At 44.0% G+C, this 17,155-nt stretch overlaps 1 protein-coding gene across 1 annotated transcript; it reads left to right on the forward strand.

Annotated features, from left to right (window-relative positions):
• The first annotated feature begins 4,152 nt into the window (after positions 1-4,152).
• Mc5r (melanocortin 5 receptor) lies at positions 4,153-9,194 on the forward strand. The gene is made up of 2 exons (NM_013182.3): positions 4,153-4,702; positions 5,632-9,194. Exon 2 carries the CDS (start codon positions 5,672-5,674, stop codon positions 6,647-6,649), a length of 978 nt encoding a protein of 325 aa, NP_037314.1. The 5' UTR covers positions 4,153-4,702; positions 5,632-5,671; the 3' UTR covers positions 6,650-9,194.
• Positions 9,195-17,155: the final 7,961 nt, after the last annotated feature.

The raw sequence follows: 17,155 nt of genomic DNA on the forward strand, positions 1-17,155 counted from the left end.
TCCAAGAGAAGGTAATAAAAGATATAAATAGAGGAGGGAGAAGTTAGAATATTCTTACAAATGATTCTGTTCATAAAATCCAGAGTCTACCAGAAAACTATGTTGCAAAGTGGTAGTATACAAAATCAACACAAAAATCACTAGCCTTCCTAGATATCAATGACAAAACACCAAGGAAAAAACCAAGGAAGTAGTTCTATTCAAAATAGCTACTATCCCTCCCACCCCCATCCCATACTGAATAAACCTAGTCACAGAAGTAGAACACCAGTAGACAATGACAATTTAAAACTAAAGGGAAAAAATTGACACCAGAAGGTGGAAAAACCGCCTATACTCATGGATTTGTAGGAGTAATATGAAAATGCCTGCTAAAAGCAATCTACAACCCCCAACAATTGAAAAAGATGACCATAAATTCCATATGGACACACACACACACTCCCAAGATGGCTAGACAATCCTGGACAACTGCTGGAGGTAACACTATAGTAACAAAAACTGCGTTATTGTCAGAAAAGCATAATTGATAACAGGATAGATCTGGAGAACCAGACAAGCCCATCTTACAGGCACCTGTTTTTTGTTTGTTTGTTTGTTTGTTGTTTTTGAGTTCAAAAGAACACATTGGGGGAAAGGCAGCATCTTCAACAATTGTTGGCAAACTGGATAGCTACATGTAGAAGAAGAAAACTAGATTGTTGCCCCTTACCCTGCACAAAACTCAATACCAATGGATCAATGATACCTTGAATCTGTTAGAGAAGAAAGTAGGGAATACACTCCAACTTATGGGCACACCTAAGGACTTGCTGACAGCATACGAATTAAGACTAACAATTAACAAATGGGACCTCATGAAACTGAAATACTTATAATGAACTCTTACCAACAGTGAATAGGCAGCCTACAGAGTGTGGGGGGGAAATCGCTATATATTTGACAGTCAATATCTAAACAACTAAACAGAAAGAAAACACACAACCTGTTCTCAGAAACATGAATGGCTAGTAAGAACTTCTTAAAATGTTTAACCATCAGAAAAAGGAAAATGAAGACTACCTTGAGATTTTATTTTACCCCAGCCAGAATTGACTAATATTAAAACAAACGAAAACAAATCCACACATGACAGCAGGTGCCGGTGTGGATGTGGGGTAAAGGGAATGCTCACTGCTGGGAGTGAAAATTGGCATAGCCACTACGGACGTTAGCATGGGTGACTTCCCAACGTTAAGCATAGATCTATGATATGATTGTACTAATTGTACTCTTCCTGGCTATATAGACAAGTGACTCTTTTATACAGAGATGTTTCGTCCTTACTGTTTGGTGCTGCTCTAATCACAATAGCCAGGAAATAAACTCAGTCCCAATGTTCATCAACTATGGAATAGATAATGAAAATGTTTTATACCAGTGGAATATTCAGCTTGAATGAAAAATAAAATTTGCAAGTAAGTGGCTGGAGCTGGAAGCAGTCATACTGAGTGAGCTAGTTCAGAGACAGAAAGAAACACGACACGTTCTTTTTTCATATGTGGATCTAGCTTTCCTTCTTAGGCGTGTGTGTTTAATTTAGAGTGCCCGTGGAAGTCGGGAGGCTAGAAAACCTAGGGATTTCAAGATAGTAGAACACAGGAATGTAGAGAGGGAGAGGGGAATAATGAGGCAGGAAGTGTCAGGTGGAGTGAGGGGTGGGAGGGCAGGGTCAAGGAGGGAGTACAGCAAAGAAGAACTAACTGTGAAGTCCTTTGGAAAAAGCCACATGAAGAGCATTTAATAAACTTCTTAAAATATATACACATACATGCATACAAAGTAGACAGAGTTACCATTTAGAGGGGAATAATGTTTCCACTGTATGCTGTAGGCTATCACACGCCAAAAATCCGACGCCAAGTTTGTCTATCTTTTTCTCCTTGTTGGTTGATGGGGGTCTCACAGACCCCACAAAACCTTAAAAGCCATTACCATGTCTTTAATTGTCTGCAGGGCTTGATAGGAAGGCCATCGGATTTCCACCACATGGAAGACCTCACATACTCAAGTAATGGAAGGAACGTGGGGCAAGCAAGCCAATATCCACCTGGAAGCTTCATGTCTATTGGCTAGCTTTCATAGGGGAATGGGTGCTGTTCACCCCTGTTCACCACTGCTGGTGGAGAAAAATAATCAGCCTTTTTACTCAGCTGAGAGTCCTGCAACCAGCTTGGCAAGACATGTCTATTGCTATGATGGTGGCATGAATGGCATGAGTTAGCAACTACTTTCTGATTGAACATAGGTCTGCTCCACAAGACGGAACTTATGCCTGCTAATAATGTTAATTGGGTCGGGAGCTCATGGGCAAATAGATGATAGGCCTTACTATGACTAGCTACTAATATTCCACTAAATGGGTATAGCATTAAACCGCCCTGTAAATACCTTTTATTTACACCTATGAATGCAAGGATGGTTCAATATATGTAAATCAATGTGTGATATACTATATAAATGGACTCAAAGACTCAAAGAAAATCACTTGGTTTTCTTAATAGATGTGGAAATGCATTTTGGGAAACTGCAATATCTTTGTAGTAAAATGTCTGAAGACACTAGGAATACAAGGACACTACACCAACATAATAAAAGCTCTTCACGACAAGCTTATAGCCAGCATTTTATTAAATGGGGGAAACCTCAAAGAATTTCCACTAAAATCAAGAACCAGAGTGACTGCTTCTCTCCACAATGATGTCAGACAATACTTGAGGCCTCAGCTAGAGCAGTGAGATAAAGATGTAAAATAGATACCGAGTTTTTAAAAAGGGAGAAATCAAATTACCCTGTTTGCAAATGATGCACTTGTGGTTGTAAAAGAGCCTAAAGAATCTGGATCCAGAAAAAAAACATAGCAAAGTGACAGTATACGAAATTAACCAATCAAACCCAGCAGCCTTCCTGTGAAACATTAAAAAAAAAAAATCCCATAAAGAAACCTCAGAAACAGACTAAAAGAATACCCCCAAATATGCCTAAGCAAGGAGGTAGAAGACACTAGAAGATGGATTAGCATATTGTGAAAATGGCTATAATACCAGAAATTAAAACCAACCAACCAACCAACCAACCAACCAACCAACATAAAAGTGCAGAGACCCTGGGTAGCCAAAGCAATCCTGAGGGGGAAGAAAGAAAGAAAGAAAGAAAGGAAGGAAGGAAGGAAGGAAGGAAGGAAGAAGGCCAATTCTGAAGGTATCACCATGCCTGGTTTTAAGTTACAATAACTAACTCCAGCAGCATCTTGAAGGAACCGTTCCTGGTAGGCAGGAAGTGCTCCTTTAAGAGGCTGTAGTCAGGTAAAGTGAGGGGTTCCTCAGCAGGGCTGCCAGCTTTCAAATCCCATTTAATGCTTCCCAATGTTAGAAGCTTGCTCTTGCTGTATGCCCTCTCCCTCCCTCCCTCCCTCCCTCCCTCCCTCCCTCCCTCCCTCCCTCCCTCTATTCTCTCTTCTCTCTGTGAGTTGGGAATGACAAAAAGCTGTCACTTCCTTAATCATTTAAAAAAGTGATTAAGAAAAACAGTTCAGTGCAACTCCACGCACTGTATTGCATTCACAGATCAACCCCACCACGCCTGGGGCCTTTGTGAAGACTCCACTCTCAGTACTTTATTGTGAAACCTGCATCCTTTGCAGATCCCTCTCTGATCTCGGAAACGGGGACACTTAGATTGTAGGGTGTTTTCTGCCAACAGGTCTCTTCTGCACGAACAGAGGCTTAGTCTGAAGTTAGGAAACCTCTTCAGAGATTTCACAGGTTGCTCTCCTCCATGACATGATGACTCCCCCACAAAGCCTGCATTTTCTACCGCTTCTCTGTCTCTGTCTGTCTCTTTCCGTTTCTTTCTGTCTCTGACTTTCTCTTGTTCTCTCATTCTGTCTCTGTCTCTCTCCGTGTCTATGTCTCTGTTTCTCTCTCTCTCTCTCTCTCTCTCTCTCTCTCTCTCTCTCTCTCTCTCTCTCTCTTCTCTCTCTCTCTCTCTCTCTCTCTTTCTCTCTCTCTCTCTGTGTGTGTGTGTGTGATCTCCAAATCTCAGTAGAGCTTCCAGGTTGTCCCTTTTCCAAAGTATCAGGCACACCGGCGAGCCACTCTAGAGGGAAGACAAAGAACAGGGCAGATCAGTTCATTGAACTGGACAGTTTTAATCAGTGAGTTAGAAGAAAGGGGGGAGGGGGAAGACAAAGCGAATCAGTAGCTGGAAAACCCATCTGTGCGCACCTAGGGAGAAAGATTTGTAACTTTGGAAGCACCTCCGATCTAAGAGCAGTGCTTTGCAAGAACCTAGCGGTGGACCACTAGGTGGCACTGCAAACACGACTCCTAGGCTCCCAAGCTGGTGGCTGCAAGTTGCTGGAGACCTGAACTCAGAAGTCCGAGAGGCGGCGATCTGGGCGGGCGGAGGAGGCTGTTTAAAAGCAGAGTGGTGAGGTGCCAGTTGAGGTCGGGAGGAGACTGCGCCCTGGCGATGGCCCTACTCTCTCGCCGAGGTCTGCGCAGGTGGACATCAGGTGCCCAGGCAGAGCAAAGCGTCCAGTGAGGACGCCTGGCCCGGATGCAAGATCAGAGCTGGGTAAAGGACACAACTCGATCTCCCAGAAACCGCCTGGAACCCGTGAGGAATCATGCTTACCTTTGCGTGGAGCAGAGCAGAATGGGTGAGACAACTTGTGCTGAGAGCTTTTTAAAGCAGCTGGGTGGTGTGATTAATTCAACAGTAGAATGGGTCTATCTACACCTCTGAGGTATTGCTAATGAATGATTACGATCCGATAGTTCTACCTCATGGCTAATTCGATGGCTCTCTGAATGTGTCTTGTTCTGACATTTCATAACTATTTCCTCATACCGTGCTCGTGTGGAACTTATAAAAATAGCATTCAGACTCAGTGAAATTTAGACCATTCAGAATTCAAGGGAAATACTTATTGAGGGGAAAGTACTGTTGTTTTTCTCTACTTAATATACTGCAAAGCAAGCTTATCTATCAGAGACAGTAACTTTGTGTTTATGCTCAAGGTAAGCGACCCCTTCATTGCAGTCTTTTATGACCCCAGAAAGTATGAATTGAGGTTTTGAGGAGAGTCCTGGTTAATGATAAGAACACAGATAAATCTGCCTTCCTTAATGGAATGTTTATATGTTCTTCAGAAATCTTGACTCATTTGAGCAAAATATGAGCACTAGTCCAATAATGGGAAAATCTGGTGACTGCCTGGGACTTTTTATGGAGTTTGGATAGGGTTCGGGGGAATGCTCTGAGAGTGAACTTAGGAGCCAAAAATCAGACACGGAAAGAGAAGTTGAACTTTACATAAAAATGGAAGCTTTGCAAAAAACTGTAAGTCAAGCGTGACAGAATGTGAGTATGTGGAGAAGCCTGGGAAAACGTTAGGCTTGTGTTAGAGGGACAGAGTTCCAGCACCAGGAGCACAAGTCAGAACGAGGTAAAGCAGGGTCAGGACCTCAGTCTACTTTGTGTGTCCACCCATTTCTGTAGGTGCACTGGTTTTGGTCTGGTAGCACATTCTGTGCTCTTACGTTCTTGAGATCATGATAACAGCAGCAAACAAACCTGTCTTTACAGTAAGTTTGAGGCCAAGAAGTGGAGGCATTTTCTTCCAGCGATGAACTCCTCGTCTCACCTGACTTTATTGGATCTTACCCTGAACGCCTCGGAGGACAACATCCTAGGACAAAATGTCAATAACAAGTCTTCCGCCTGCGAAGACATGGGCATTGCCGTGGAGGTGTTCCTAACTCTGGGTCTCGTCAGCCTCTTGGAGAACATCCTGGTCATCGGGGCCATAGTGAAAAACAAGAACCTGCACTCACCTATGTACTTCTTTGTGGGCAGCCTAGCGGTGGCCGACATGCTGGTGAGCATGTCCAACGCCTGGGAGACCATCACCATATACTTGATAAATAACAAACACGTGGTGATAGCAGACACCTTTGTGCGCCACATCGACAACGTGTTCGACTCCATGATCTGCATTTCTGTGGTGGCCTCCATGTGCAGCCTGTTGGCCATTGCGGTGGACAGGTACATCACCATCTTCTACGCCCTGCGCTACCACCACATCATGACGGCCAGGCGCTCGGGGGTGATTATCGCCTGCATCTGGACCTTTTGCATAAGCTGCGGTATCGTCTTCATCATTTACTACGAATCCAAGTACGTGATCGTCTGCCTCATCTCCATGTTCTTCACCATGCTGTTCTTCATGGTGTCTCTCTATATACACATGTTCCTCCTGGCCCGGAACCATGTCAAGCGGATAGCGGCTTCCCCCAGATACAACTCTGTGAGGCAAAGGGCCAGCATGAAGGGTGCTATCACCCTCACCATGCTGCTGGGGATTTTCATTGTCTGCTGGTCCCCCTTCTTCCTTCACCTTATCCTAATGATCTCGTGCCCTCAGAACGTCTATTGCGCTTGCTTTATGTCTTACTTTAACATGTACCTTATACTGATCATGTGCAATTCCGTGATCGATCCCCTCATCTACGCCCTCCGCAGCCAAGAGATGCGGAGGACCTTTAAGGAGATCATCTGTTGTCATGGGTTCAGGCGAACTTGTACGCTCCTTGGCAGGTATTAAAACACCTTCCCCTCTCGGTGCCTCTCATCTCTCAGTCAATTAGGTTCAGCCAGGGCATGAGCAGGGCCGCTAAGGAGCTCAGATGGACTCCTCCTCCTTATCTCCTTGGCAGCTCGGTTTGGTTATGTCGTGTTGGAAGTGCGCATGTGTGAGTCGTCTCCGTGGTGAGACTGGCCTGAGACAGTTGTCTTTTTACTCCTTGCTCACTCTCTGCTCCCCAGTTCCATTTTTAGAAGGTTTCACCATTCTCTGCTTGACCTGGTAAGTGGCCTCAGGAGATGCATAACCTCCTGGGTGAGTTGTCATTGAAAGAAACGCCGTGGCGGCCTATATTACCATTAGTGGCCTTTGTGTTTCTCTAGCTTCCCTCACGCTGCAGTCCATTTTTGCAGAATTGCACCTTTTGCCTTCTTTCGGGAATGGGGAGACATCCGGCTGCTTTTCATTTGAAACTTTTATCTGCTGTGGGCGTCTCTACAGTTTGCCTATCCTAGACTTCTGGTTTACCACCCTCATTTAGAATTGTCTGGGAACCAACCTTAACTACCTATACTTCTGTAGTTTTGGACTTAGACGAAAATGTCTATGCTACGAACCTTGCTTCGTGTTCTGTGAAAACCTCGAGGACTCTCACTGTCTTATTTTTGACTCAATTCAGCGTTTCCAAGAAATTTAGGGGGGTGGGGTCATACCGGGGATTCTGGGTACAAACCCACCCTCACTCCATTTAGCACATGCCCAGAGTCCAACTAGGTTGGCGTTCTCCCACGTAGTCATCCAGCATCTCCTGGTGTCTGAAACGTCCTCACTAGATGCTTTGCAGCATCTTAACCTGCCTGTAGCCATCATCAAAGGCCCCTGTTCCACAAGAGAGAGACACCATTTTCTCCAGTCTGACGTGGAGGAAAGATATGTAAGCAGTAACCATGAAGACACTGGCTGTGTGTCCTTAATTCCACTCTGGGCCCCACATCTGTGCTGACCTCTCAGATCCAAACTCCACATCTGTGCTGACCTCTCAGAATGGCCAAAAGAGCTATCTGAAAGAAAAAAAAAAGGTAGAACGTCTTGTAAAAATTAACACGTAGGATATTTTTTTTTTTTTTTTAGTTATTTAAAAGAGCTGAACCACTTGGGTGGGATTGGACAAGGTAACGTGAAGTTACCGTACAGAGGTCAGTGGTCAGAGCAGTGTTTTGGACGCCAAGAGACTTGCTGTGCTCAACAGAGAGCCACGTGGCCCTCTGGATCCCAGGGAAGATCCCAGGGGTAGAATAAGACATCAATCTTGGTGGTTACACTGCTCATCCGGACGCCCAACCATCACTAGGCTGATTCTCTGCTCCGGGTGCTAAAATGACTTAACTGCAAATCTTGACCTTTATTATTAAGGCGATTAAGAACACGCTCGACTGCATTTTAATCTCAATGTAAACAAAATGGTCCTTGTGTTCCAATGCTGTTACGCTTGGGATCTTCGTCTGAAGTGAAGGGCACGAGTCCTTACAGCTCTCAGATTCCATTCACAGTAGTGTGCTGGAATTAGTATTTTCTCTTTCGTTGGACACTTGACATCTAGGCTTTTTCTAAATGAAAGAAAAATGTAAATCAGGCAGCAGACATAGAGGCGATCCCACAGTGAACTCTGGATGTAAGAGGGCCCTGTCTACTGAAGATTGTAAGAGAATAGTGTCATAATTAACTTGTGAACATGATCGGTGACCCCTCTAGGAGCTCAGCATAGAAAAGAATAGTGCTGGAATTAACAGCAAGGAGCATGAATGAGATGTCCAAACCTTTACAAAATGGAAAACAAGCAGATTGTTTGCAACTGATTTGCAAAGAGCCTCTAAGCCTTTCAAAATGTTGCCTGTTGGTAGCTGCTGGATATTCTCATGCAGGAGGTAAAAATTCTCATTGTAGCCATTAGAAAGCAGAGTCCATGTTGCCGTGGAGGTCACAGGGACAGGATGGGCTTCCTCCCATCTGTACAGAGCAAGCGCTTACTTGCAGGGTTGGTAATTTCCAAGTCAAATCTTCTGCCTAGCGTCCATGAGGATTAAGTAAGGTGACTGGAGTTCTGATCACAATGGTAGACTAGACATCGACCTTGGTGGTTAGACTGCTCATCCGGACACCCAACCGTCACTAGTCTAATTCTCTGCTCCGGGTGCTAAAAGGACTTACTACAAATCTTGACCTTTATATTAAGGTATTTAAGAACACGCTCGACTGCATTTTAATCTCTACGTAAACAGAATGGCCCTTGTGTTCCAATGTTGTTATGCTTGGGAAAATATATGCGTGTAGCAACTTGTTACATTTATGCAAGTAAGCTGACCTCAAAATGAAGTCCCCTTACCAACAACAAAAAAAGAATACACAGGCATGTCAAACATGTGGCATTGTATGTTAGCTTTATGTTTCCGTGGGAAATAAATTTGCTGTAAAATATGTGTTCAAAGAAATTGTTAGTAAAGTAGAATGATTCAATTTGTACTAATAAACATATATGAAATTAATAAAATGGATGGATTGAACTATACATTTGAATTGGTCATTCAGATATGTGAGATTTGGAGTGTTTTTTTTAATCTTTCTGGAAACTTTCTGGTAGGTATTACAAAATGAGAATGGATGTGCATTGGTAAATTTTACTTGACAGCATTTTTTGCCTATAGTATAGACACTCAAAATTATATTAATCTTACAATTTAAAAAACTTTCTATTTGACTATACATTGTTGAAAAATATATCCAAGTACATAATTATTCCGGGGCTATCACTTATTATAAGCTCAGTACAGGGCTGGACGTGCTGGCAATCAGAGGAGAGCAAAGCCAAGGCAAACATTCTACCTTTAGCCTCCTGAGGTGTGTGTTGTCATTCCCAGCTGGGCTTTTTTGTGTTTTTAACAAGCTCCCAAATACTATCAGTCCAAGGTTCCACTTTAAGAAACTCTAGTTCTCAAGTATCAGCAAGGTCACATGACAACAGTTTATTGCTTTTTTTTCTTTAATCATGCTACATGCTAAAAATAAATTAGCAGAGTCTCTTACAGCTGGCTATTCAGGGACCAGATTGCTCAAGATCTAAAGCCTGGCTTACACAGGTGAGTTTCTTTTCTTGCTCAATTCCACTCCTAATGTCTAGGTGGGCCGGAGAAATCCTATGTGCCTGAGCAATCGCTGTTCATAAACAAGGCCTATGGCTTGCATTATCAAGATGCCAGGGCTGTGACCAGAATTGTCATTATATTTTGAGAAGTGTAAGGCCAAGAATAATTATCGTGTGTGTGTGTGTGTGTGTGTGTGTGTGTGTGTGTGTGTAAAGGATACATTGCAGTATAGTTAATAAATTCACAGAGCATGCATGGCCTTACATACCTGGGAGGCAGGGTTTGATGCATTCCTGCACAGAAGCAGTTAGCACTGTTTCAGGGTGAGCTCAGAAAAGCTCCTAAGCAAATCAAAAGATGTCTGGTTGTTTCCCCCTTTCTCCTTAAGAGTTTCCCTCACATGTAGAAAAGAGGACATATTAAATCCAGTAAATGGGTGAGAGATGACTATGTAAGCCCATGTCATGGATTGAGTTTAAGCAGAGGAAGGGGGAGCATAGAGTGGCAATGTCATCTGATTCCAGCTAAAGCGACAGGATAAGGTTACTAAATTGTGCCAGAAATAAGAGCTAGACCTGTGGTCTATTTTCTGTCGTCTCGAAACAGGCTAGAGTCATCTGAGAGGAGGGAATCCCAATTGAGAAAATGCTTCTCCCACACTGGGATGTTGACAAGTCATGGGGAGCAAGCCAGTAAACAGAACCTATCCATGGCTTCTGGGTCAGCTCCTGCCTCTAGGATCCTGCTCTGTGTGAGTTCCTGTCCTGATTTCTTTTGATGATGGACAGTGGTGTGGAAGTGTAAGCTAAATAAATTCTTTCCTCCCCAAGTTGCTTTGGGTCATGGTGTTTCCTCATAGCAATAGTAACCTTAATTAAGATGGATTGGTATCAAGATTCTGAGGTAGTTTTTTTGTGACAGATTTGACCATGTTATTTTCAGGGAGGGGGGTTGTAGAAGGACTTTAGAACTCTGGGCTCTGAAAGTCATTGAGTGTTCAAAGTTTGGTGATCTGTTCTAAGGGAGCTTGGAAGATAAGCGTGTTGGGAGAAAGGCAGATGACAGAGGGAAGTCTGAGAGTCACTCAAAGACTCTATCAGGGATGTTGCATATCTTGAATTAAGAATCTGTGGTTCTGGTTATGCAGGGCTGACATACTGGCTGTAATTAACAAGAGATCAGAACCATAAAAGAAAAAAAGTTTGCTTTTCCGGTACAATTGACGCTGGTCAACTGGTCAGCGCTAAGAAATTAGCAGTGCTTAACCAGCATCACTGAGAAAGAAATCTTCTGGGAAGTGTTTCCAAAGAGTCTGCATACAGTCGCTGTGTTCCAGAGGTAGCTGGGATTGTATCTCACACTGGAAAGTTTAATTTGGTAAAGAACCACTGAGGTGGGACTGGTTTCGAAGGCGTGAAGGGGTCGTGAAGAGCAGCTGAGGCTCGATACTGAAAGAGGCTGGGAGAGGTTGTTTGTGAAGGTGCAGCCCCATCGCAGCAGAGACCCCAGCATTTTGGGGATGTAAGTACCATGGGACGTCTACCAAGAACAGCAGTGATGGGGTGGAGTTGGCTTCAGCTTAGAAGCCAAGCCGTGTGTGCAGCAGAGGACAGAATTGGACAAGTGACTCAAGCCCCTTGGAAGGGCCCAGAAGATCATGACTGAATCCCAGCTGCTGGAAATGGAATCGTTTACACGGTTGAAGTGTGGTTTTGCTTTCTTCAGATTGAGACTGTGTCCTCTCTTGAAGTAAGAAAATATGTAGCTTATTTATGATTTTATAGGATCCCACATTAAGAGACTTTGGATTTTAATAGAGATTTTGATTTTTAAAGGAGATAGATTTACAAGAGACTTTTTACAGAGACAGAAAATTTAAAGTTATTTGAATTGGCAAATAATATGAGACTCTTTGCAACATGTCTCGTATTTGTGATGCTTATTAATCTGAGGTCTTGAGGATGAACTCCCCTTCCCCTGAAGCTATATCTTAAAAAGTGCTATGTGTTAACTTGACAAGGGGTCAATTGTGCTGGCAAATTTTACGTCAATTTGACGCAGGCTAGAGTCATCTGAGAGGAGAGAACCCCGATTGAGAAAATGTCTCCACAAGACTGGGCTGTGGCAAGCCATGCAGGGCAAGCCAGTAAGCAGCATCCATCTACGCCTCCAGGCTTCTGCCTTGACTGAGTTCTTAGCTTCACTTTCTTTGATGATGAACAGTGATGTGGAATTTGTAAGCCAAATAAACCCTTTCCTCCCCAGCTTGCTTTGGTCATGGACAAGTTTCATCACAGTGATAGTGATGTAAATTATTTTACCTTCTGTGACTAGAAACTAGGGGACACTTGGAAGCTTCTCTCTCTGTGTCTAACTACATAATATGAATTGGAAAACCCTTATAAATTAGTTTGGATGAAACTTTTATTTCCACAGAGAGGATCAGGAGAAGGTGGAAAAACTTAAGGCTGGTGAGAGCCAGAGCCGGGGACGCGTTACATGGCAGGGATGGAGTGAACTGGAAGTCAGTCGTGTTAAAGGAGCGATGTCTCTGTAAGATACTCACTTAATCAGATCTCGTAAGAGGAAGGCAAGCCCAGGGTGGCCAGGCCTGAGACTGTAGCCCTGCATCAGGTTCACTTCCCTTTATGCATCCAAAGTCATGTAGTTTTGATCTTTCACACTGGAACTTGCTGTGTGTTTTCCCCATTCTCTATGTCCTCCCTCTCTCCCTCCCTCCCTCTCTCCCTCCCTTTCTTCCTCCCTCCCTCCTTCCCTCCCTCCCTCCCTTCCTTCCTTCCTCCCTTCCTTCCTTCCTTCCTTCTTCCTTCCTTCTTTCTTCATTCACTCACTCTCTTCCCTTCCTCCTCCTCTTCTCTGCCTCCCTATCCTCCCTCTCCCCCTCCCTTCCCCCTCTTCTTCTCCCTCTTCCTCTCCCCCTTCCCCTCCCTCCCTGCTTCCGTTACCACTGTTACTGAAGAACAAATAAACTTTGTTAAGCCTTTCAACCTTGGGTCTAAAGAAAAGACACGACCAGACGTTTATTTTTCCTATTTGCCTTCTTACACGATGATAAGACTTTGTGCACAGTGGCAGAGGGAAGGCCATCTTGCCCTGTAAGTGCCACCCCGCTCCCCCAACTTGACACTGGAGCATGTCTTGAATCCATTAGCACCATGTAACTAGAAACACATGATCATTGAGAAATAGAACTAAGGATCTCTGCTGTACAACTTCGATGCCTTTGTAAAGCCCTGTGCTTTTCCTTAGCACTGACTTGTCTGTTAGTTTTCTTTTTCCTTTGCCACACCCCTGAGTGCAGCTCTCCCACTCCACAGTCTTCTCTGTTTCTGAGCATCTTACCTCACTTGCAGCTATTGTCTGAAAATGTCTTTTCTCGGCCTCTGTAATATTCCCTGACCTGATTTGTAACTCCTCTTTTCCGTGCAATCATTCCAACCTTATCTGTTTTTTTTTTCCATGACCCACATTTATGCTTGTCCTGAGACTATCTCTAGCAGCCTTACCTTTTTTTTTTATATCTAGTTTTCCTCTTGGTGATCTCATAAATTTCGATGATTTTGACTCAGCAAATAAACATATCCTCTGATTAACATATATTAACTGTATCTCATTTGCATATAATATACACTCAAATTAGTTCAACTTTCACCCACTCTCTCTGCTGCTTGGCCTCTCTAGTCATTACTATATCATTCAGGTTGGTTTATTGTTTTAATCTTTCACATTTGAGAGAACATACAGCACTTGCTTTTGTTTTTCTGTGTGTGGTTCACCTCACTCAGCATAGTGTTCTTATGGTCCATCCATTTTGGTATAAAGGACAGAACTTCATTCTTCCTCATGGCTGAATAATACCTCATTGTGTTATGAGGTAACACACACACACACACACACACACACACACACACATGTTGTCCTAGTTTAGTGTCCTGTTGTTGTGATAATATATTCTGACCAAAGCTACTTAGGGGAGAAAGGGTTTAATGAGCTTACAACCCGAGCTAACAGTGCACCGTTGTGTGGAAATCAAGATGGCAGGAACTTGAAGCAAGTCACATGCATAGTCGAGAGCAGAGAAAAATGGATGAATGCATGCTAGTGTTCAACTCCATTTCTCTGTTTCGTTCAGTACAGGCCCAGTCTGTGAACTGGTGCTGCCCACATTCAGGGTGTGTCTTCCTCACCTCAATGAACCCAATTAAAAACCCCCTCACGCAAGACATGCCTATAGGCCAAAATGGTCTTGCAAGTTCCACATTGAGACAGGCTTCCTAGGTGACTCGAGAGTGGGTTGATGTTTGCCTGCAAGCATCTCTAGAATGACGGTTAATTTTCCAGTCATCCTCCACAGCAATGATGTTGGACTCCTCTAAACGACTTGAGGTTTTCATTTGACAGATCTTTGGGGATCATCTCGTTTATGCTTCTATGAGTCAGATGTCTTTCTGTTGGTGAATCCCTTTGATAGCCTGTGGTCTATTCTGCTGTTTCAGAGAGCAGTTTTAAGTGTTCTCTGTGAGAACACTGGGACTTGGGTGGGAGTGACTTACCAGGTAGGGCTTTCAGAAGTCACATAAATGACTCATCTCTGCTTTGTGTGTTAGAGGAAACACAGCTATATGCAGCAATTAGACACTAACAATGAGGCCAGTGTGTCCGAGGACCTGGATTTTATATTCACACTTGAATAACTGCATGTGGTTAACGACTATCACATTGGATAGAGTTAGGATTTGGTCCATTATATACACAGAAACTCTACAGTCTGAGATAGACCCAAGAGGAAAGTCTACCTCTCTTTTGTAGAGAGGAAGTCTGGAGGTGAGCATTTCCTGGCTGGTGTGGACTGAGCAGGGTGCCGCAAGGGAGTGATGCTTTAATCATCTTAAGGCTGACTCATGGCTCAAGCTCTATACCAGGATGGAATCACAGGCTAGAAAGGAAGGTGGGAGAGTCAGAAATGCCAGCTTTGTCATTTGTCACAGAAAGCATTTTGCGATGGAAATTATCTTCTCTTCTTTGGTTACTTTTATATTCTTCTTTTTCCATTTCTGTGTGGGTTTGCCTTCACTGATAGTCTCCCCCTCCCTCCCCTCCCCTCTCTCCTCGTTTTCCGAAAGACTACTCTCCCTTTTGTTAACTGAGGCTAGGTCTCTCTCTGTAACCCAGACTAGCTTCAGCCTCAGCCTCTCAAGCGCAGTTGCTTTGGCATTGAATTTTAAACTCCGGATTCTGCTGCATTTATATGACTTTTTGCTGCTCATTGTTTCCATTTTGCAGCGTGCTAGTGTTGAATGCATGGATCCATACGCTGTCTAACCCCCCCTACACACAGTTAAAACAAATTCAGACTTTCTACTCTAAATGCTTGCTTTTCAAAAGCAACGGTTTTGTTTATAAAAATACTTCTCCCATATATTACATCCAGACTGCAGTTTCCCCTTCTCCCAGCCTCCCCTCCTCCCAGCCTCCCCCTGCCATGTGTGTGTCCCCTCTTCCTCAGAACTACCTCCCCTCCTCCTTCCCTTAGAGAAAAGCAGCCCTCCCAGGAACATAGACCAAACACAGCATAACAAGCTACAATAAGAACTGGCACGTACCATCATATCAAGGTGGACAAGGCAACCTAGTAGGATAAAAGGGTCCCACAAGTAGGCAAAAGAGTCAGGGACAGTCCCTGCTTCGACTGTTAGGATCTCCACAAGATCAACAAGCTACTTGGCTATAACATATATGCAGAGGTCTAAGGTCAGACTTCTACAGGGTCCCTGATCTCTGCAAGTCCCCATGAGTCCCAGCCAGCTGACTCCACGCTTTTTCTTTTGTGCATGACTCAATTCCATCAGGAGATGGGTGAGTCTCAATTTTACATTAATGCTTGTGAATGAAAATCTGGTGTGCTTGACTGAGTATTGCCCGGGCTTCCTTGCAGCTGTTTGGAGTGAAGCATGACGATTGGGTAAGCATGAGTGGGTGGGTACATCAACTCTCAGACTTTGCTCAAAGAGTGCTTAGGCTGAGAATAGGCTAATAGAGTGAGCATATTCTTCTGGGCCAGCACAAGGGCATTTCTGTGGTACTCTCAGAGTTTAGCTGTCACTCATGCTGGTACCCAGAGGCAGGATTCTGCACTACAGTGGCTTTTTCTTGAGACATAGTAGAGAAGGATATGCCACATTTTGTATGATAGGCACCCGTTTCCTTCCTTCTACCCTGACTTCTAACACTTGTCACCAGCGATTGCTTGTGTGCCTTGGAGTGTGGCTGTCTCAGACTAGCCCCTTTGTCAGTCCACCCTGTGACCTTCCGATTTTAGAAAGTCATTCTAAGTTCTGGTTCCTTGATATCTCTTGCCTCATCCCTCTTCCAACCCACTCATTTTATAGTTCTAACTCCTTTCTGTAGAGGTGCGCCTAGGTGCTTGAATCTGTGTGCTCAACTCCTTGTATGGAAATCAGTTGTTTGGAGTATAGGTTTTGGGGGTGGCTGCCATCCGGCCGGGTATGTTCTACTCTTCGAGCAAAAATAAGGCAGGAGGCTGCCCAGGTACGGATTCCCTTCTCACCTGGATTCTACTTCCAAACTGGTCGTCACGCCTACGGTTGGCATCTGTGCTGGCGCCAAGTAGGTGGTGGAGTTTTGTCTTGCTCTGTCAGCTTGCTCAGTCTTTTCTTTTGTTCTGAATCCTAAGCAGAGAGCAGCTAATTCAAGAGAAACTCTTCTTCTCATGGAGCCAAAGGAGGGAGACGAGCCCACCGTTTGTAGTGTCCGGGGTCCCTGGCCAGAGGCATCCTTTCAACGCTATGGTAAAACAATGCTTAAAAAGTTAATTGTCAAACTCTTTCACACCAGTAGGTGGCAGTGAACAGTTTTTTCTTTTTTTTGTTCTGTCTTCCACCCAGCCCTCCCACCTGTTGGTAAACTCAAGTAGCCCCAGGTGAGAATTCTTCTTTATCTCTCATTGCTTGAAAGGTTCTCAGAATGTTATAGGTGTACTTTTGCAATGGCCAGTGCACTTTAGAGGGACTAACTCAATTCTCCACCCACCTTAAAAACTAGATAAATATTACTCAGTTTCACCTGGAGGTTAAGCAACCTTGTTTGCTATCTTTCTCTCGGCATGTACTTGTCTCTGAATTAAAGCATATGCATCTTGAAAAGCCATTACATCTTGTTCTGTTTTAAGTCCTTGGCTGTCTTTGCTGATGTGGGCTTCCGGTTGCTCACTACATGAGGCCAGTTGGGTTCTATGCTGCCTGCCTTATCAGAATTCTGGTCTTTCTTGTGCACACGTATGGGTGTGTGTGGGTGTAGCAGGGAAGAAATGGGTATGGGAAATTCCAGGTAAGATTTACTGGTAAAA

The sequence above is a fragment of the Rattus norvegicus genome, chromosome 18 (assembly GCF_036323735.1).
Source record: "Rattus norvegicus strain BN/NHsdMcwi chromosome 18, GRCr8, whole genome shotgun sequence".
Classification (NCBI taxonomy): Eukaryota; Metazoa; Chordata; class Mammalia; order Rodentia; family Muridae; genus Rattus; species Rattus norvegicus.

Bases quoted from the DNA above. Each gene is read 5' to 3' on its own strand.
- Mc5r (NM_013182.3), top strand. From the start codon at position 5,672: ATGAACTCCTCGTCTCACCTGACTTTATTGGATCTTACCCTGAACGCC.